Source organism: Mustela putorius, unplaced genomic scaffold, assembly GCF_011764305.1.
Source record: "Mustela putorius furo isolate JIRA1106 unplaced genomic scaffold, ASM1176430v1.1 tig00003923_pilon_pilon_pilon, whole genome shotgun sequence".
NCBI classification, from domain to species: Eukaryota; Metazoa; Chordata; class Mammalia; order Carnivora; family Mustelidae; genus Mustela; species Mustela putorius.
The window spans coordinates 6,333,028-6,354,585 of NW_025422068.1; the positions used below are offsets into that span (position 1 = coordinate 6,333,028).

Genomic DNA, 21,558 nt, shown 5'->3' on the forward strand with positions numbered 1-21,558 from the left:
TTAAGGCTGGTACTCAGAGGGCTGACTACCATCTATCCTGCCTCCTACTCCCTACCATTCCAGTAGCAAAGTAGCTTGCCTCTTCATGTCCCATTCTGTTCCATTTTCTCTGTCACTCCTTGATGTCTCTCAGGCCCCAGCGATGCTCAGAAAGCCTGTATGAGGCTTGCAATTCCAAGGGTTTCCAGTTTCCCTCAGGGTGCCCCATGCAATGTGGAAGTGCGTATTGGTAAAGAGCCATAGAACCATACGTTTGCTCTCTGATGTCTTCCACAACTGGGTTCAAATTTGCCTTATTTAGCAGTAATTATTCTTGGACCGTGCTTTTCTGATGGCGTTCTGTTTCCTAGGTGCACAGAATAATGAGTTTTCAACTCTGTTTAATAAACCTGCCTATATCTACCAGCCCAGCTTCAGACTCAAACCCGGTTTCTCTGCCTTCAGTCCTTCAAATCTTCACATAAGCACGACCATAGTCATAGCCTCCTAAAATGGGTCCCATTGTGTCCCTTTCCTCCTCTAACACCTCGGTGATGCTCTGTGATCCTCAGCACATATTTCAGGCTTCTGTGATGTGACCCAAGTCTCCTTTCCTTCCATCAACCCGACTTCCATTATTCATTCCTAAATGCCAGGACTGTCCCCACCTCCAGGACCCACTTGTGTTTTTCTTGTAGTCCTGCTGCTCGATTAGGATAAGCCCCCCTGCTTCTGTGTTTCCAAGCTTATATTTCTAGTTAGTTCTATACACATGCTTGTCCCCTCCTGGATCTCCAAGGCCTCTCTGTCCTATAATATGTGTCTCAGCAACTAGCACATTGGGGCTCAAGATACATCCACTAGCAGAGAAGCATGATGTCACATTTACCAGTGGGAAGGGTAATGGGGGGGGGTGTCTGTTTCCTGTGATTCTGAGCAATATTAGGCACTTTTCAGGATCTTTTACACTCCCCTAACCCTACCTCTATTCCACCTTGCCCAGTTAAACTGGAACCTAAAATTCCTGCCTCAGATAGGACAAGTGAATCACGCAATAGTCCCTCCCCACGAATCTTAGACCCAAAGTGGGTCCTCTCCTTTCACCTCTGCCACAGCCTAAACCAACACAGCGTTGATCTCAAATTTGTGTTAAAGAAGAAAAACAAACACTGACACAAGCCACAATGAAAAGACAACAGATTCTCATGTGTGTGTGTACAAGGAAATGTCATTAAGAGCAGCAGGTATCTCTGGGTTTTTGTTTTACCCTTTGTTATCTCCTACACGGACCCATTTCCTAGAATAAACGTATATTTTACAATTTTATAAGTAGTAATACGTATTTTTAAAAGGTCTCAGAATAAACGCCGTTCTCATGGGAGGTGCAAAATCAAGATGTCCAGCAGATGGCGCAAAACCTCAACCCAGAAAGAAAACATCCTTAAACCACTTCAAGAATGCGGTCCTGGAGGGCACGTTTCTCAGTGACCAAAGATCAGTCAAGACCGGCTCCAGAATTTTCATGTCCATTAAATATAATTTGTTGGACTGCTTCTACACCCACAGGTGAGTCATTTCATAGGTAAGTGATGGGCCTCTGAGAAGGGCATGTGTAGGACCTATGGATTCTGCAGAGCAAGGCCATGGGCGTAGAAGATCCTTGAGGAATGAACAAGTGAGATGTCAGTGTGAGGCTCTGGAGATCATGGAGTCCATTAGTTCTCAAACATCGTTTTGAGATTTTTCTCTAAATCCACCCCAACGTGTGAAACTGACAAAACGGGACCTGTCCTAACGAAATAGAGTTTGGGGACAAGAGCCATGCTGAGCCTTCCTTTGCCCGAGTCCTCCCACCCCCACTGCTGGCCGACATAATCAAGAACGCGCTATACCTCGTCAACAGCTATGGAATCCATAAAATAGTTTCAAGAAGCCCTAGAGAAAATCATTAAGGCAGTGCCATACTTTCAAGTTACTAGCGAGAGAAAGGAGTACTCAGAGGAGGAGACTTCCCAATTAGAAATGGGAAATATAGGGGCGCCTGGGTGGCTCAGTCCGTTAAGTATCTGCCTTCAGCTCAGGTCATGATCTCCAGGGTTCTCGGATTGAGCCCTGAGTTGGGCTCCCCACTCAGCGGGGAGTCTGTTTCTCCCTCTCCCCACCATTCCTGCACTCGCATATTCTGCCTCTCAAATAAACAAATAAAATTTTAAAAAATAGATCCGATTCTTGATTGGTTCTTGATTAGGTCTTGATCTCAAGATTGTGGGTTTGTTAGGTCCCCCAATAATGGGTCTGTGATTAAAGGAGCGAGAGACTGATACAAAGCGAAGGTCAAGCATCGAGAATCAAACTGAACATTCGGGGCCATGCCTCTTAGAGAGAGGGTGACCTCTCTCTGCTTCACAGACTAGCTTTTAAGGGCAAAGGCCATGTGGTTGGGCCTGGCCACGCATAGATGGCCAATGAAATTGTAACACACAGAGAAAGTTGCACAGTCATGTTAGGTCATACATAAGTGACCAATTGAATTACAATTTACCCTAGTAGATATTTGAATTAGCCTATCACCTTGGTCAGAATTGGCACCCAAAAGGCCCCCCAGAGGGCGGGGCCCATATTCCTTGGTAACTAGGGAGACAGTATGCATCCCCCCACTGATCAGATGTCTCCACCTGGCCTGACGCACCCTTGTATTTGGGCTTTGTTACCCGGGACTGGTTTCCCCGGACTGTTTTTGAGTAAGTCCCTTGGGGGAAGAAGGGAAGGGACAGTTTAAGGGTTAAACAACAAGGTTATTGCTTAACCTGGATGGAAGTGTTCTGGCTAACATAGGTCCTTACAGGTTTGGGCCCTGCCTTGGGCTCTGTGCTAGGTGTGGAGCCTACTTGAAAAAGAGAAAGAAAGAAAGAAAGGGAGGGAGGGAGAAAAAGAGAAGAAAGAAAGAAAGAAAGAAGAAAGAAAGAAAGAAAGAAAATATATACAAAGAAAAATATCATTACTAGCTCTCGAAGAAAAACTCAAAATGCATCAACAAATTAAGCAGTCATATGTTGCAGGAATTTGACTTCTGCATTTAGAATTGCTATTAAATTAAATTTCTGATATTTTAAACTTTGGATTCACTTAAATCCTTTCTACGGCCGTGTGGTTTATGAAAACCGCAGGAACAGAACATTTCAGCTAAAGCTAGCTTTCATGATTAATACGAGTGTATTCATGAGTTATATTTACATCAGTGAAGTTTACTTCTATCAAGAAAGTATCCTCAGGCTATATTTCCTGGATAATCTATAATTTCTTTAAAGTTTTATTTATTTACTTAAATGAATTTACTTAAATCACTACACCCAGCATGGGGCTTGAACTCTCGACCCCAAGATCAAGAGTCACAGGTTCTTGTGACTGAGCCAGCCAGGTGCCTCTGTAATGGACAATTTTCAAATTCACTTGTAAGCCAAAGCAAATCGTGATTTGAAAGCATGAAACTTGTTATTTTAGAACTTTGATCATTCCCTAAAAATCTAGGTTAATATTGTTTGCAAAGTAGGTGCAACAACCTATAAAAATACATTTGCCTTAAGCTACTTTTCAATACAAGTCCAAATTTAACTTTCTTACACAAGTCATTCTTGGGAAGCGGTTTTTTTTGTTTTGTTTTGCTTTGTTTGTTTTGAATGGCCGCATCTGGGTGAAGCCCTGCCTGTTTTTCTGGGAGCTGACACCCTATTGCAGTTCTGGTCCACAGTAGGTGTGTGCGGATTAAAAGCTTTCAAATAAGGCTTGCCAGCATATAATAGTATCTTAACCATGTCCTAAATTAAAAGGTAAAAGAAAATCCCAAAGTAAATGAGGGTTGGCAGGAAACAGAGTGGGTTTTCAGTTCTGGCTTCTGCTTCTGAGGGTGCTGAAGCCTTAAGCCTTCCTTCCCCCATGTCTTAAAATCCGAACAATTCCACTGGCCAGAGCCAGTTGTTTCCCCCCGTATGATGTTAGGACAGGACTCTCCAAACACACCTCGGCTTTGTCATCTCTGCCAGCAGGGGGCGCTGTGGGTCACCAGAAGGCTGCCCTGGGGACAAGGGACTTGCCTGGTCCTCTTTGCTTCCAGCTCTACCAGCATCACCCCAGCAATGACTTTTTCTCTTTTACCTTTTCAGTTCCTTATACGTCAATTTTAAAAAATAATAAGTTCTTTCAGTCCGAAAAAAGCAAAGCCGGTTTGGGTTTTCCTGATTGAACCCTGACTGTTGGCGGCAGACTCCCAGGAAACAGACTGTCAAGGTGGGATTCTGATCATGCCCGTGACTTTGGACAGAGCACTGACACCTCCATCAGTCAGGTTAGTTACAAGGAGGTACCTACTGAACGAAGCAAGTGCCTCCAGGGACCCAGTGCCTGCTGGGTTTGGCCACTGTCGCTGCAAAGATGTCAGGTGGCTATTTCTGAGTGTGCTGGACGCTTACGAGAAGACAATGACCAGCTCGAGTCTTAGAGAACCAGACACCTTCAAAGGCATTTCTAGAAGCAGCTCCTAATTCTCACGGGACCCAGAGTTTCAGCCCAAGTCTAATTTACAGCCTTCCAAGTCCAGACTGAGAGTCAGGCCACTGATTAAGGAGAACTGAGACCCTGAGATTTGCAATGAGGACACCCAGGGGGACTCCAAGGAAACAGAAACTCATATTCCTGGCCCCAGATTCTGCACGCCGCTAACGGCAACCTTTGTCTTTATCCCCCAGCCCTAGGGGAAGAGCGGATTTCCATGCTCTAACTTGGGGGTCTTTTGCTTTTTGACTTCTCTTAATCTCTAACATTAAAATCACATCTACTGGACACACACCCTCATAGGGTATTTTGAGGAGAAGAGGAAGTGTGTAGGGCACACAGCTCAGTAGCTGGCTCGCGGAGGGTACTCACTGAGCAAGTGTTCTCCTGCTGGCCCCAGCTTTCTCTACTGCAAAACGTCACTTCTGGTGAGTGGGTCAAACTTCTCTTTACGTATTTATAATAGGAGTGTATTTTCTGTGAAGTCTGGGGATGTGTTGACCCAGGAGCAGGGAGAGATGAGACCACCCACCTTACGGAAGAAACAAGTACTCTCCCCTTGCCTGGCTTTTGCAGCAGTTCATAAATACTGAAGCCACATTAAGAAGGCTTTCTGCTCGCTGCTGAGGTCCAAGAAACACCTTCTGAAGAAGATCCTACCTGTTTTCTGCTACGGGGCGTTCTTAGGACAATCTCCTAAAGGTGGCCTCACACCCTTGGCATCGCTAAGGATTGTTCAGTTTCATAGGAACCCATGGAACTGTCAGACTGTGTTGATCCCAAGTAAGTGATGCTAATGTTGAGGGGCCATTCTAGATCATAGGACGCTCACCACTATGAGGGCAGCAAAGAAGAAACTCATGCAAACACCAAGCTTAGTAAGTACCCTCTTGCTTTACTAACCTGTATCTATGTACTCCCTGGGTACAGGACGCAGCAAGTCTTCCAAATAGAATACATTCCGCAGCTTGGCATTGTTCGTGGGAGAAAGTAAAGAGAGAGGTCGTCTTGGCCTTATCTCTGTGGCTGTTTCTTTTCTGAGGGGGGGGGGTGTGGGGATGGAATTAACATGCAGTTTAGCCTAGGACAGGCAGGTGTTCACATACACACCAGTTATGCACAAACCCCTACATATGCTGGGTTCCATTATACACACCTACACAAATAACCCTTTTTCACAAAATACGCTTTTAGCAAAGTAAGTTATAATATACTTTTAAGAATACAGTTTGGGGGCACCTGGGTGGCTTGTTGGGTGAAAGCCTGTGCCTTCGGCTCAGGTCCTAATCCCAGGGTCCTGGGATCGAGCCCCATATTGGGCTCCCTGCTCAGCAGGGAGCCTGCTTCCCTCCTGCCCCTCACCAGCCTCTCTGCCTACTTGTGAACTCTCTTGTCAAATAAATAAATAAAATCTTAAAAAAAAAAAAAAGAATACAGTTTGAATATGAAAAGCCTCTTTTTCTTTTTCTTTTTTTTTTTTAAAGCAGGCTCCACGCCCAGCATGAAGCCCAGTGTGGGGCTCTAACTCACGACCCTGAGATCAAGACCGGAGCTGAGATCAAGACTCAGATGCTTAACCAACTGAGTCACCCACCTGCTCCAGGAAAATTTCTATTAAAAAAAAAAATACAAAGCCTGTCATTATTTAACATTTTAGAAATAAAAAAGAAATAAAAAAAGGATAATTTTATTTTCTAAATAAAATTTAGAAAAAAAACCATTTTAGAAATAAAATAAAAAAAGAGAAATGTTTAAGAAATGTTTATTAATTTTTAGAAAAGCAGCAGTAAATACAGTATATGATAACATAAATAAATTTTACAAAATACTTTTTTACAAAAATATCCCCCACAAAATAGCAGAATGGCATTGTCTGGCTTCACAGAAGTGGCTGGAGTCTCAGATCTGCTTCTACATTCAATCTGCTCCTACATTCAATATGTGTTCTTTTGGTTGATGTATATGAAGAAAGTGTGACCTTAATTAAGAGTATTTTAATAGCTTTTCTAGATAATTATAGACACTCTTCTTTGAAACTATACCACAACTGGACACCTGTAGTTTTTAAAAGATTGGTTGCAGTGTACAATCTGAAACCATATAAATAAGTGTTTTCATGCTCTGCTACAATAAAATCCAATGGAAAAATAAAAGCCTTTAATTTATTATTTGGAATATCCTGACCCAAAGATAGGATGATATGAACTTTGAAAATAGAGCAGGAACTCCATTTTTCATTCCCTGCCTCTAAATCCCATTTGGAATTCTTAAGTCATGTTATGACACCCAAGTCAAACCAGATTTCATTCATCTAGTTCGATATTCTCCAATGAAAGGAATAGGAACCGATGTTTGCACCTTGCAGAGAGATTATATTAAATCAAGATAGTCCTACTTAAACCTACATAGCTCTATGGCAGGCATCGTGTGCTATAACTTCTAACTGAAGTACCATTTATCAATAGTTGTGTGAAATGGCAATATACAATTTAGGTATTAATGTAGCATAGATTAAGTCAAATTGTTGCCATGGTGGCTTCAAGGTTACATTCATTCATGTATGTAAAAAGGCTTTTCCAAAAGACTCAGTTGAGTCTTAAGTTTTAATAACTTTGCAAGCCTAAGTGCTATATACTTACATACAAGTTTCAAATAAACTGCATTTGAAAATTTAACATTTGCATTTATTTTACATTTACACAGCTTTGTTAACTTTGAGTAACATTGTTTTCTATATTTTAAGGGTTTATTCCCTCTGGATTGTTTTTTATTCATTTGAGAGATAGCATGTGCCAGATGTGGGACTCGATCTCAGGATGCTGGGATCAACACCTGAGCTGAAATCAGACGCTTAACCAACTGAGCCACCCAGGTGCCCCAGTCCCTTTGGTTCAAGATGGAAAATATTGGCTGAAACAAGACATTAAGTCTTTGGGGACAACTTATATTTTCAGTTTGTGCTTATTGAAATGTTTAACAGATTAACTTTAAGACTTGGCTGTTACCAAGTTTAAATGAAAAAATGGTTTGAAAGAAAAATATATTGCAGTTTTGATTAAAAAATAATTCTTGTATTTATTTTTTTTATTTTTATATAAATGCAACATACAAACTTTATTTAACAAAAGTAACAGGTTAAGTCAAACAGGCACTTACATTAAAGAGAAAAACCAACTAGAAATTTTATCTTAAACACCTTCTAGTAACCTACTTGCCATTGCATTTAACTGAGCTCTGTTGCTGTGAAGAATACAGCTCATGCACAGGTATGGATCAACAATTTGTACATTTTTCAAGTATTCACTGAATACTACCCTTATATACACATATACATTAAATTTGAAAAAGACTTAATTGACAATCCCCAGGTAGACTTCATTTTTGTTGCTCTTTTGGAAGAGGTCGTCGAAAGAGAAGAATATGTGGTTCTGGCTCGTGAATCATGTAGTGAACCCAGCCTAGACTCTGTTGGACGCCAAGTCTCCTCCACTCCTCTTCCGACATCAGATGGGTTTTCGGGACTTGTTTGGAAAGTTCTCTGGGTAACATGACATGCCGGTACTCGTAGTGCTCGTCGAAGTACTTGTCCGAGTAGTAGATCTGCTTGTGGGCCATGCTGCGGGCGGGCGGGAGCGTCGGGCCGCACGACCGCCTCTCCCCAGGGCAACGACTCGACTGCGACCAACCGACCACAGGCCCCCCTCTTGTATTTATTTTTAAATTTAGTTTATTTAATCACACATTTGTAGAAAAGGTGAAATTACAAGAAAAATATTTTTCACCCGGAATCCTTCAAAGTAAGTTGTCCCTTGATGACCCATTCATTCACCTGTCCATTTGGAGAGATGTGTTATAGTTAGGTAGAAGATATCCCTGACCTACAACGGGGATATCTTCTACCTAACTGTAACACACCTGTCCAAGTGGGAAAATTAACATTGTACATTTCTAGTATCTAACCCTCAGACTCCATTCAGATGTTTCCAGTTGTCCCATTAATGTTGTGTATTATAAAAGGATCCAGCTCAGAATTCCATGTTACTTTGTTGTTATGTATCTTTAACTCCTTCAGTCTAAAAATGGTCCTCTCTCTTTCCTATACTTCCGTGACCTTGTGGCTTTTGAAGACTATTTCGTGGCCTGTCCCTTAGTTAGGGCTTGTCTGCTGTTTCCTCGTGGTTAGATTCATGTGATACCAATTTGTCAAGGATCAGGATTTGACATGTTCCCATCAGACCTTGAGTACTTCCTTGTCTTTTGGTACAAAAATACATTCCCTCTCAAATTGTCCCTTTCCTGGCAAGGCCCTGAGATCAGTCATTTGTCTGAGAAGCTCTGGTTCATATGGCCTTTAGTAGCCAACATCTGGGCTGTGCTCACTGTCAGTAGGAAGTTGCTGCCCCAGGCCCCCTCAGTTGAGAAGGTAAGGTCAATGTTGACATGTATATCTATATCCATTTCTGTACCTACATATATCTGCATCTCTTTGCCTATAGAGAAAGAGTAAGATGTGTCTACACACATTTCCGTCTCTGTGTATGACTCTATCCCTATGTTGAGAACGATGAGGACTGTTCACATCAGTACCTCCAATTCCAGCCCAGTGACCGAAGTTTCATTCCAGATCTCTCTTTTTCAGTGTTTGCTCTGCTCTTCTCCAATGGTGAGATACCCGGGTCCTATGATCATTTGCATATTTTGGTACTTGGTTCCTTCACCTGTGGTAACCGAGCTCCCATCGCTGCTCTGCCGCATCCCATGTGATGCCCTCCTCACCATCCTCAGGCTCTGATACCTCATGCTGGGACACTGCCCTAGCCCAGGAAGTCCTCTTCACCCCACCCCACTAGGACTTGGACTCCCCATTCTCACCCTGTTTGGGCTCCGACTCTCCATGTCATAAGCCCCCTCCCTGCTGTGTGCTTATCCTACTCACTTCCTTGGGCTCTGCCATCTTGCACCAAGCTGCTCTCCACTGCGTGGACCGTCTGCTTTGTCCACCCAAGCTCTTCCACCCATTCCAGGTCATGGGGCTCCACAGCTCCCCCTTGGCTCTCCCTGGTGTAGAGACCTGTCTTCTTCTCACCTTAAGGACCAACCTGCTTATGAAAGGAGGAGAAGAGGAAAAGCCCAAGTAATTCCTAGATAATGTGTGTTGTAAAGAATATATTTGCTGAATGTTGTTGGAATCCAGAGAAGAGCTGGTTGGAGGCAATATTACTTCCATAGTCTCCAATGCTGATTCCAGATTCTCTGTGTGGGGAGGAGATAGTTCTACTTATTGCAAGTCCCACATAAGGCTTTGCTTTGGACTTACTATTTCTGCTAGAGTTTGGATGGAGACAAGATGCCATTTGTTGAGGTAAAGAGGAAAATAATCAAGATTTCCCTCTTAAATCTCATCTCATTTTCCTTCTTCCTTCATTCCTCAGAATAAAATTGCTGTGCAGCTTGACCCCAGAGCTTTACCTTACCCACGATCTCTCGAGCCTGCAAGACCAAGGCCTTTGTTCTCTCACTTAAGAGTCAATGATGGGAAGTCACCGAATGGATCTGAGCAGGAAAAAGGCAGGAGATTGTGAGGCAAACGTTTCGTTTCTAATTACCGAATGGAAAAAAGGCATGACCATGTTGTCCATCTTAACGTTTTTCTAGGGCGAGTGGTTTAAAGCAGACAGTGGATGCATCAGAGAAACTGTTTTATAGTTGGGGCGCTAAATGATAGGCTGGTTCATCGGTTAAGAAATTATTTACACCATTTACACAACTTTGCCTCAGTTTCGCTCCCTGACTTACTGCAATCACTGTCATTAATCAATAATTACTCCATTTTATACTAAATCTAAGTATGATGTAAGAAAACATAATGCCTATCGGGAATAGCCTGCTTCTTCCATGTAAGAAAAAATGTTCATTATGCAAAGTTCTGTTCCCTATTTAGAGGAAGGACTATAAACCAAATATTTGGGCACTTGAGAAACACTTTCAGGGCTGTTAAAATATCACAGAAGCTACTATGTAACCATATTTTGATTTTCAACAGATGGCCTGGAGCTCCAAGCCTAGATGCTTCTCTGGTGGGATCAGTGTTGGCGTCACCCAAACGGGGTGACCACGGTCAGAGCCACTGAGGGCACAGCAGGGTGGCAAGACTGAGGAAGGGGGACGCAGACAGCCATGCAGGAGGCAGGCAGGGGTTCTTGGAGAGGGAGAAGGAAGCCCAAGGGAAACAAGGAGGGAGAGGAAGACGAGGAAGAGAAAAGCAAGAGAGAAGGCATGTGGCATGGTTACTGTAAATTGAGACCATGACCGAAGGAATGATAGGAAACAGAGAACAAATGTTCTAGAAAACACCGGAAGATACCTCGCACACAACAGTTCGAAGACATGGTAATATTTTATTGCTTAAGTTTTACATTTCTAAATTTAGAGAAAAAGCTCTCTGACCTATGACCCATGGTCAAAGTCTGAGGGACCGGGGCTTTGGTTGGTTTTCAGGACCACATCCCAGACCTCCAACTCATGCAGGGAGCATCTTCTTGTGAAGGGGATCCAAAAGGCAACTCTGGTTTTTTGCATTCTCATTTGTGGCTGCATCAACTTACACAAGGGGGAGGGGAACCCGAGATCACAGGGCCTTGAGCTTATACAACGTATTTGAAGGTTTTTTTAACCTACATGGTTCTTAATCTTTACATCCCTCTGAGGTAGATCGGAGATCTGTAGTTTCTTCTTACCCCCATTCTATTAAAGCAGAATCCAAATGAAAACAGAATTACATCAAACACACACAAAGTCTAGAGTGGGACGATTTGCCTTGGCCATCCTGATTTAGTTCGGGGTAAGAGAACTCAGCCAATTCCTGATGTGGTAACCGATGAACGCGTTTCCAGTTGTCCCCACCACAAGCAGGTTCAACTTGGCCAAATGAAACCACGTTTCCAACTTCGTCCCCTGAGTGCATAGCTGAAGAGTGTGGTCTGGTTAGCCTTTTTGTTCTCTTTCTCTTTATGTGACCACCTCCCTTTATGTGGAAGTTCAGTCCCGCATGGCTACCATCTATTGACATCCTTATGTTTGCTCCTAAACTTGGGCTGAGTGAGTGTCCAGCCCACAGGAAGGGATGAGGTCTCCGGCTTTAGGAAGTTTCCTTCTTGTCCTTCCGGCCTCCATAACCCGAAGGGCACTGGATCCTGCGATCTGGGTTCTTTTAGGGACACCCTAAACTTCAGTGGCCTGTAAGGTGTGGCACAATGTGATAGGCCCTGTGGGAAGAGAGAAATGGGCAGAAGACCCACGTCTGGTCCTTAAGGCACGTCATGTGGCTCCTACAACAATCTGTTCCTTCTTCTTAAAATGTTTTTGCCTTGGCCTCTCTATGTCCTCGTGAGTATTATTTTTCTGGCTTCTCTTTCTTTGCCCTGTTGTGTTATTGGCTCATGACCCTTTTACATATTGAACTCCGTAAACCCCAGAGCATTACAAGTCTGTGTTTCCCTCGGAGAAGAATGTGTTCCATGGGCCAAGCATCTAATACTCCGCTGGCTTTCCCGACAGAATAAGCAAGGCTTTCTGAGGTGCATTTGGTTTCAGGAGGCACCCCGGAGTCAATTCTGTGGCTTCACAGCCCAGCGTGAAGAGAAATCTTCCCCTGGGTTGGCAGCATCCTCGGGAATCACGGAGTCTCAGGGCCAAACGTGACAGCCTGGGAAGAACAGAAGGACTGGGAGGAGCGAACGTGACTGACAGAGGAATAACAACACATGTAGGTTTGCAGACTCACGAAGCCCTGGGAGACCCAAGTGGGAGCGGAATCCATCCACGCAGGCTGGAAGGGCGCCCGTTACGCGTTCCTCCGTAGCCATGCCGTCATCCTGGCACTGCGCCTCTTGTTTTCCAGATTTTTGTTCTTTATTGTCTGTAATTTGGCATGGACCGTGAGCCTCTGGTGCTCTTCCAACATGTTGCCGAAAAACTGCTGTAGCTGCAAGCACCAAGGGATGGCGGGTCAGTGCAAACTCGTGTCTCGTCGACACAGAATAAGGCAATGTTCCCGTGGAGGAGCGATGGGACTTTTGTAAATGGCGCGCGCAGGGCGGCCAGGGTGGGAAGGAAGGTGCTGTCCCCGGACTGTGGGTTCCTGGGGGAGGCCCTGCCTGAGAACAAGGAATGAAGACCACGCCTACCCTGAAGAATCAGGGGTAGACCAGAAGCCCCGTGAAGAGGGCGCTTCATCTCTTTGCTCCCAGCACTACACCCCGGGAGCCCAGAGCAGGTGCTCGGTAGCGACCCACCGAATGCATCCTGGATGTTACACCGTGTGTATGGACGGACACACGGGGAGGTCTTCTCTTATCTCCAAAGAAATCCTGCAGCTTCCAGACCTCAAAACTGGCACCTGATATCCATGCCTTCACAAGTGTTATCGTTTATTTAGGAGAACTTAGAGACTGGGCTTGTCCACTGGCCAGAGGCCATCACTGACTCAGCTCTAGCATTTAGTTACAGGAACATCTGCCAGACCCCAGTGAACCAATAAGTCATATTGCACGAAGTCTACTTCTGTGTCACTGGATTCAAACTTATTTTTCTTCCCAATTTTTATTTAAATTCTCATTTGTTAACACATCGTGTAATAGTGATTTTGGGGGTAGATTTAGTGATTCATCACTTATATGTAACACCTTGGGCTCATCACAAGTGCCATCCTTAATGCCCATCCCCCACCTAGCCCATCCCCCACCCACCCACCTCCCTCCATCAACCTTGTTTATTGTCTATTGTTAACAGTCTCTTATGGTTTACTTCCCTCTCTCCTCTTTTTCTTTCCCCTTGTCATGTGTTCATTTGTTTTCTTTCTTAAATTATACATATGTGTGAAATCATATGGTACTGGTCTTTCTTTCTCTGCCCAACTTCTTTTGCTTAGCTGTATGCTCTCTAGCTCCAACCATACTGTTGCAAAAGGCAAGATTTCACTCTTTTTGATGGCTGAGTAATATTCCATTGTGTATCTATAGAGATCACATCTTCTTTATCCATTCATCAGTCCATGGGCATCTAGGCTCTTTCCATAGTTTGGCTTTTGTTGATAATGCTGCTGTGAACAGCAGGGGGCATGTACCCCTTAGAATCTGTATTTTGTATCCTTTGGGCAAACATCTAGTAGCGCAATCGGTGGATTACAGGGTAGTGCTATATTTAACTTTTTGAGGAAACTCCATACTGTGTTCCTGCATTGGAACTTAGAACATATGAGATGACAGTGTATCTACACCAGCTCACACATGTCACTTAAACCCTAATGTACTTGAAATTGAGGAGTAATAGGGCCATTCAGTCCAATTACCACATAAAAGAAAAGTAAGTTTCTTTTTTTTTTTTTTTTTTTTTTTTGACATTTTCTTTTTTTATTTGAGAGAGAGAGAAAGTGAGATCATGAGCAGGGGGAAAGGATGGGGAGAGAAGCTGACTCCCCAGGTGAACAGGGAGCCCAATGTGAAACTCGATCCCAGGACTCTGGGATGGTGACTGAGCCGAGGGCAGCCACTTAACCAACTGAGCCAGCCATGTGCCCAAAAAGTAAATTTTGACCAAAAAGTAGTTGAAGGGACCAGAAACAAGTCTCCTGCCCTCTCTCCCACAGCTGCCCACAGACCTGGACCACCTGTAATGTGGGGGAGGGGGGTCGGTGTTTGTGGGATTGTGGGTGGGGCTTCATGCATGCTGGGAGCATGAGGCCATATTCTCTCTGGGGGGAGTATGAAGACCAGAACAAGAGATGTGGAGAGTGTATAGACCCTGCACTGTTCTAGAAGGAGAAGGCAGGCATGCAACTTCTCATTTCCGTTTTAGTCATTATTTTCAAGATGATCCCATCAACAGACAGATGATAGTGGGACTATAATCTATAGGTGATCAACAAGCTTTGACAAGAATATTCATAGTAGCTAATTTACTTGTTTTCAAAATGGCAAAATTTCACTACGGCTCCATGTACAGTTGCTTTTTTTTTTTTTCTTTAAAGAAACTATCAGCGACTCTAGAGTTTTGGAACTCTGAGGACTGCAAAATTTATACGCACTTTGTTCATTCATGAAACGACAACAACAACAAAAATTCCCTGGGTTCTGTAGCTACAAAGATGAACTGAGGCCATGTAGAAGATGTTGGCACAAACTCAGCCTTCCTTCCGGAGCCTTCCTTCTAGGGTGTCTGGCTGTGTCCTTCCGTCTCCTTTCTAGGGAATCCCTGATAATCCCTGAGGCAGCTCAGCCTCAGGCAGGCCAAAACCCACACAAACAGAATTCCTTCAGGAATTCGTGATTCTTCCTCTTTCATAACAACAACTGTATACTCCTGGGTGGCTCAGTCAGTTAAGTGTCTGCCTTTGGCTCAGGCTGTGATCCCGGAGTCCTGGGACTGAGTCTCACATCAGGCTCCTGGCCCAGCTCCCGGGGAGCCTGCTTCTCCCTCTGCCTGCTGCTCTCCCTGCTTGTGCTCTCTCTCTCTGACAAATAAATAAATAATAATGGTAAAAAAAAATAACAATGACATAGCTGACTGCTTCTCTCTCTCTCTTTTTTTTTTTTGGCTCATGATCAAACTTCAGGCCTTTATGACCTACATGTTTATTGGTTTTGCTAGGACAGCATAGCTGATTTTCCTTTTTTTTTTTTTTTCATTTTTCCTTTAAACCAGGTCACTGTGTGGAGTGGACCCAGCAAGCTCCTATTCCATCTCCCTGCTCCAAAAATCCATTTAATATCTTATCCTTGGATAGAGGATACATCCGATATTAACCTGATAGGAACCCATACTCCCCTTGATCTCAGCCAAAAGGCCAAGAAGCGACTGATTTTTCCTTTCTTATTTATACAGGCCCTTTCTGTTTGTATTAAAATAGTTCCGGGCCATGGTGTTTAATTTGAGCTCAGACTTTTTTTTCAAAACAATTTACTGAACTCTACCAAGATGAAGCTGACGAACAATAAACTGTGTTCACTTAAAATGTGACAAGGGAACGGGTGGTGATCATCGCATATGCTCGTAACACAGAGCTGGGGTCAAGGTACAGTGAAGCACATTTCCATCATCCACATACTCCTTCAGGCCCTCTCCAATCCAGCTCTCCCTCCCTCCCAGGCAATCCCTGATCTTCTTTTTGTCCCGAGAGATTATATTGCATTTCCTAGAACGTGTCTGTTTTGTTTTTTTTTTTAAGATTTTATTTATTTATTTGACAGAGAGAGATCCCAAGTACGCAGAGAGGCAGGCAGAGAGAGAGAGAGGAGGAAGCAGGCTCCCCGCTGAGCAGAGAGCCCGATGCGGGACTCGATCCCAGGACCCTGAGATCATGACCCGAGCCGAAGGCAGCAGCTTAACCCACTGAGCCACCCAGGCGCCCCTGGTTTTGTTTTCTTAACGCAGCATCATCATCTTGAGATGTATTCATGTTATTACAAAAACTTATTCTTTTTTTTTTAATTGCAGGATAGGATAACCTGGTGTGGACGTATTATGTTTTCCTGATCTATTCACCTCTCGCTGAGTGTTTGGGTGGTTTCCAGTTTTTGGCTGATGTGATTAATGCTGCCATGAACATTTACGTAACAAGTCTTGGTGTGGATATGGGTTTTAGTTCCTCTTGAGTAAACACCCAAAGATGGAATTGTTAGGTCCTACGTGTGTAAGTAACACTTTAAAGACGGCCTGTTTTCCAAAGTAGTTGTACCATGTTAATGTCTCACCAGCAGAAAACGAGAGCTCTAAGTGTTTCACATCTTTGCTGGTGTTTGGTGTTGTAAGTCTTTCTAATTTCACCTATGCTACTAGATGTGTAGAGGTTGTATTAATAGATTACCCTTGTTTTATTGTGTGTGTGTGTGTGTGTGTGTGTGTGTGTGTGTGTCTGTGTCTGTGTGTGTGTGTTAGAAGGGTATTTGCTTTGGCCCCTAAGTTTACTTTCTGGTTACAGGATCCCCTCTTCTTTCCGGAACTACTCCTCCCCTGAATCCCATGGCTATGGGTTCCAAATGGAGGCACACAACCCAGGCTGAGCCACTGGAGTATTTCATTCCACACCCCCAACCCCTACGGTGACTGGTGCATGTGGACCCGAGGAGGACCAACTAGAGTCATTCTGTGAGGCTGGAACTTGAAGCTGGGGGGTGGGGTGGCGGGCAGGGACTCCTCCTCCTGCAAGTAAGAGGGCTAAGGATGACAGAAACCTGGAGCTACGTTTACCTCCTGTGGAGAAAGGCCACCTAAGTAAGAAGAAATTCAGGCCGGGAGGGAGCAGAGCCCAAAAATGACAATTAGGGGTGGCTGGCTGGTTCAGGCAGTAGAGTGTGTGACTCTTGATCTCAGGTTTGTGAGTTCAAGCCCTACACTGGGTGGAGAGATTACTTTAAAAGTAAAATCTTCAAAAAAGAAAAAGAAATAGCCAGGTCTCTTCTAGGGTCTAGAATACAGGTCTGACTCAATTGTGATCTCCCTCCTCAGGGAGCTCCTTAAAAGTCTCAGGGAGCAGACCTATTTATACCCTAATTAGAGTATAAGGTGGTTAGTGCTATGATACAGGTACTCATAAGATAACTGAAGAGGGGTGGTTGGGTTTTGGACACTGGGGATGAAAGACCCCCTCTCCCCTTGCTAAAGGCTTGTTTAAGTAACCTGAACCTGATATCCCCACAGCACCCCCTATCCCCTTGCTGAAGGCTTGATTGTCCCCATAGCCGGATGGCAACACATACCAGGATGTCTATTGTCTGTGATCACCCGGTCTGTCAAAAGAAAAGACAAATGAGGAATAGAGTGTACCTGGGACTTTCCAGAGTGCTGAGCCAAGGCCCGCCAGAACAATCGGCTGTGTCCTTGCCTTAAACCCAGTGCCTGACAATGCTTGATTTCAGTTGACCAATCAGATCCCTGTAACCAAGCATCTGCTTCTGTAAGCTCGCTTCCCGCCACCCCAACCCTGCCCTATATAATCTGCTCCCCAACTTAGCCCGGCGCGCTCAGCCCACAAAGGCTGATGCGTCCGCAGGCGCCTGTGTAACCAATAAACCTCTTGCAACTTGCATCCGGTGGAGGCTTGGTGTCTGCTTCTTGGGTGCGGATCGAGGGTCTTTCAGGGAGGGTATGTGCTATGAAGTGCTGTGAAGTGTGTAAGCCTGACAATTTACAGGAGCAAATAATATATTATATGTTAATAAAAATGATTAATGAAAAAAAGAGTTTTACAAATACAAAACACAAACAAACAAAAATCACTGAAGAGCACGCAGGAGGAGAGAATATAAATCAGCTAACTGACAAATTCCTAGACTAGGTGGTTGGAGCACGGCCTTAAGGGATAACTAGGAATTATCCAGCCAAAGACAGGCACGGGGAAGTCACCCAAAGCAGAAGACAGAATGTTTCCAAAACCCGGAAAATATGAAACAAGAATAATTTAAGAAAATCTAGAGGCAAAGTGTTGGGGAGCATCTGACACTCTCATTCTCCTACACTCGGTGGTGAGGTGGACAAAAAATGAAGCCAGAGAGGCAGGCGGGGTTCAGGTTATTATGAAAAGAGTAAAACTGTCTTCTCAACACTGTGCTGAGTTCTGGAAGCTTCCACAGTGGGGCAAGGACTGGCGGCTATATGAGGGCGGGGGTGCAGAGAGGAGCTGCCCCAGGCAGACAGTGCTCACCAGAGTTCACTGCAGATCCAGGGAGGTGAGGAAGGATGGGGTCCAATCCTCTAGAAGCAAGAATGGTCTCTATTTCAGGAGCAAGATGGAATTAAAAACCATTTCCTGCACACAGTGAAAATCATCCCAATGGGAGCAGGGAGTATCATCATTCAAATAAGCCTGTTGCTTTCAGTTTTAGCAACTCCCAATTACATGAACAATGGCTTCTAAATTATCATTGTAATTCAAAATACCTACAGTACTCACCTCTGTAATCTGCAAGTCTGTACTGATGGTTCTCCCTATTATATTCATGAGAGTAACCAGTGATTGTGTTCCATACCTGCAAAGCAACAAGATGCTAGTCAGAGGTGGAGAATGGTTTGCAAGACAAAGCTGTGTTTTATTGGGGGGGAGGGGGCGGTAAATGCTAAGTGCACAGCCCCTGTTGATTCCTATCTCCCAAATCGAAGCAAAAATACATATGAACTAGTTTAGCTTCATCATTTAATAAGATATCTATTATACAGAAGATTTTATCAGCACTAAGTAAATAAAATACAGGTAAATATTGATTTGTGTCCATAGAGTTCTGAAAGCTTTCTTTAAATATGAAAAGCTCCTCTTCAAAACTGCAACTGTTCTTAACTTTTTAAATGAGGTGTTCAAACAGAGGTCACGTACCTCAGACTAAGACAACTTACAAGGGGTAAGTAAATATGGAAATTACGCCCCTTAAAAAATAGTAATTAATATGGGATCAGTTTCAGAAACTCAGGCTAACCTACACTGAGAACTTATGTAAAATTTTGCATTTGTATATGCTTTTTTGAAGAAAGCATCTACGTCCTTGAAGATTCTCAACATGTTGGTGATCACGGAAGGGCTAAGTACTCCAGCTTTACTTTCCCTCAAACACGCACCATGATTGAAACTTCCCCTCTAGGTTCATGCCCTTGAATGTCCAACAAAGATCATGCAGGAAAAAAACAAAACAAAACAACAACAGAACAAAACAAAACAACAACAACAACAAAACCATAAGAAATATTGTTGCGGAAAAACAACAGATACATACCCGCCCGAAGCCTTGCTGTGGTTAAAAAGGTAAATAAAGACTTTGGGATGCATTAAAGAAGAAAGAAAATTAAAATAGGGTTAATGTTTTGGACTGAGCAAGAAAGGGTTGCCATTCTGTTCTACTGATAGTAGACAGTTAATACACACGATTGACTGACTTCAAAAACGTACACTTGAAATTAAAAATTGCAACAGTTGATGTTGGCATAACACCTAAAGGTAAGAGAAAACGGTGTTTTTGGTCTTTTTTAAGTTCTTCACGGTAACTTAAGCTGTGTCTCCTTGAGCAAAGGGAAGGATGAGACAGTCTCCATATAAACACTGCTGTTTCCATAGGCAGAGAGGACATACCTCTTAGCTCTCCATTTTAATTGACCACGTATTAAAAGCCTGTGGAATGAGTCAGGAAATCTGGCAAAATTTGGAAAGAAAGGAAGGAAGGAAGGAGGGAGTGAGGGAAGGAAGAAAAAGAAAGGAAAGGAAACTACTTAGGGCCCTAAACGTGTGATTTGCTACCAGACGGAGGAGGAAGACTACCTAGAGAGACAGGACTGGGTTTGAAATGACCTTGGGCAATTTGTAAAGGGACTAAGATATAGTGAGAAGAATCGTTCTGGAGAGGAAAGGGGATGCTGTGTGTTGAAGCACCTATCAGGGTCCCTGGCCCACTTCATCTCTTCCTGTTTTGCAAATTGCAAGAAGAGGTATTTAAGATTTTATTTATTCATTTGAGAGTGCGAGTGAGAGAGAGAGAGAGAGAAAGCACGGGCGGGGGTGGGGGAGAGGCAGAGGAAGAAACAGGCCCCCCACTGAACAGAGAGCCCAATGCAGGGCTCCATCCCAGGACCCTAGGATCATGACGTGAACAGAAGGCAGACGCTTAACCAATGGAGCCGCCCAGGCGCCCCAAGAAGAGGTATTTTTGACACAGAGAAGATTTGTCCCTCTTGTTGAGAGAGCAATCTCTGAAATACTACTGCATAAAAATAGGCACATTTCAAATAGTTTATCTGCCAGTGGTCAGATACACGCTAATTCATACAGAGACCAGAGCCAACCTGTGTCAGTAGAGTTACTGTTTTAAAAATCTGGTAACATTCCATGCCAGTGTGGTTACAGGGATTTTGGGCCACTCTCCTCTGGCTCACCTTCTGTCTCTTTCCTCTCTTAAATTTCCCCTCCCTTGTGATCCCTTTCCCCGCCATGTCTTTTTTCCCGGGACAAGCGTAGCCACTAGGCAAGTACAGGGCCAAGGCATCCAGCCTGATCTAGGGACAGATGGTGGGCACCGGCCCCTTTGAGCTTGGGGGCGCCTCTCCGTAAACATCTGACTTTTCTCTGCTCGTGTTCCTATTTCTCTGTTCAGCTATATGCTCCCCATTAGGAAACCCAACAGAGAGGAAGCGGGAATGTGTGCAAGTTTTCATGCTTAGGACTCTCGCCAATATAGCTCATGCATCTGAAGAAGAAATCAACGGTTTGGTGAAGAGGAAGGGGGTAAGATTCCTTTTGGGTCAGTTGAGTTTGAAAATGATCATACTTTATTCTACACTCAGGTAAAGCTGGGTTTTCCTGGAGACTGTGAAGCCTACATGGTTTTAAGAAAACCAGAAGCATGGGATGCCCGGGTGGCTCAGCCAGTTGGGCATCTGCCTTCAGCTTAGGTCATGATCCCAGGGTCATGGGATTGAATCCCATGTTGGGCTCCCTGCTCAGCAGAGAGCATGCTTATTCCTCTGCCTGTTGCTCTCCTTGCCTCGACTCTCTTTCTCTGACACATAAATAAATAAAATATTTGGGGGAAAAAAAAGCCAAAAGCACTTGACCAGATGATAGGACACAAACACCATTTCTACCGTCTACAGCAACAACTCATACAAATCCAATGCTTCCTCTCTATCCACACATTCTTCCATGAGACCCATCCACAGCTATGAGGCCAGACACATCTTTCCCTCAACCGCAAGATGTCTTTGAGCTCAATGAAGTTTCCCTCCCTAGGATCGGGACTCAAAAGGTCATCTTTGGCCCAACAAGGACCTTAGATACTCCACAGCAACCACTGCAATGCTCCGAACATGGGAGTGAGGGGCAGGACCAAACTGAAGTTGTTGGCCTCCATACAAGTATTCCCAACCACAGTTTCAGATCAGGCTTCCTGGGAAGAAGGCGGAGCCTGGGTGAGGCGAGCAGATGTTCTTGCACTGTTGAAGACCAGTGTCTACGGCTCAAACACTTGACCAGCCCCGTTCCCTCTGTTCCAGAGCCCC

At 44.1% G+C, this 21,558-nt stretch overlaps 2 protein-coding genes, 1 long non-coding RNA gene and 1 pseudogene across 9 annotated transcripts in view; 1 reads left to right on the top strand and 3 right to left on the bottom strand.

Moving 5' to 3' along the window:
* LOC106006512 overlaps nt 1-17,282 on the top strand; it is a 23,822-nt gene extending 6,540 nt beyond the window's left edge. For 2 of the 7 annotated variants that reach the window (XR_001180608.2, XR_001180610.2), the window contains exons 3-4: nt 1,332-1,545; nt 4,140-5,829. This is a non-coding gene — a long non-coding RNA (uncharacterized LOC106006512). Of the gene's footprint in view, nt 1-1,331; nt 1,546-4,139; nt 5,830-6,011; nt 6,075-16,020 lie in introns of those variants that run through there. The other 5 variants (XR_006603410.1, XR_006603408.1, XR_006603409.1 and 2 more) reach the window with 5 other exon arrangements.
* Nucleotides 7,577-8,215, bottom strand: LOC101674617 (cyclin-dependent kinases regulatory subunit 2). Its single transcript, XM_004759073.3, has one exon. It carries the CDS (start codon nt 8,140-8,142, stop codon nt 7,903-7,905), a length of 240 nt encoding a protein of 79 aa, XP_004759130.1. The 5' UTR covers nt 8,143-8,215; the 3' UTR covers nt 7,577-7,902.
* LVRN (laeverin) overlaps nt 10,906-21,558 on the bottom strand; it is a 68,684-nt gene continuing 58,031 nt past the window's right edge. The window contains exons 19-20 of the mRNA XM_004759072.3: nt 18,476-18,551; nt 10,906-12,511 (exon numbers count right to left, since the gene is read on the bottom strand). Coding sequence (XP_004759129.2) covers nt 12,371-12,511; nt 18,476-18,551 — 217 coding nt within the window. The 3' untranslated portion in view covers nt 10,906-12,370. The remainder of the gene's footprint in view (nt 12,512-18,475; nt 18,552-21,558) is intronic.
* Nucleotides 15,202-15,382, bottom strand: LOC123388918 (annotated as a pseudogene).

Coding starts and splice junctions, on each gene's coding strand:
- LOC101674617 (XM_004759073.3), bottom strand. CDS start 8,142: ATGGCCCACAAGCAGATCTACTACTCGGACAAGTACTTCGACGAGCAC.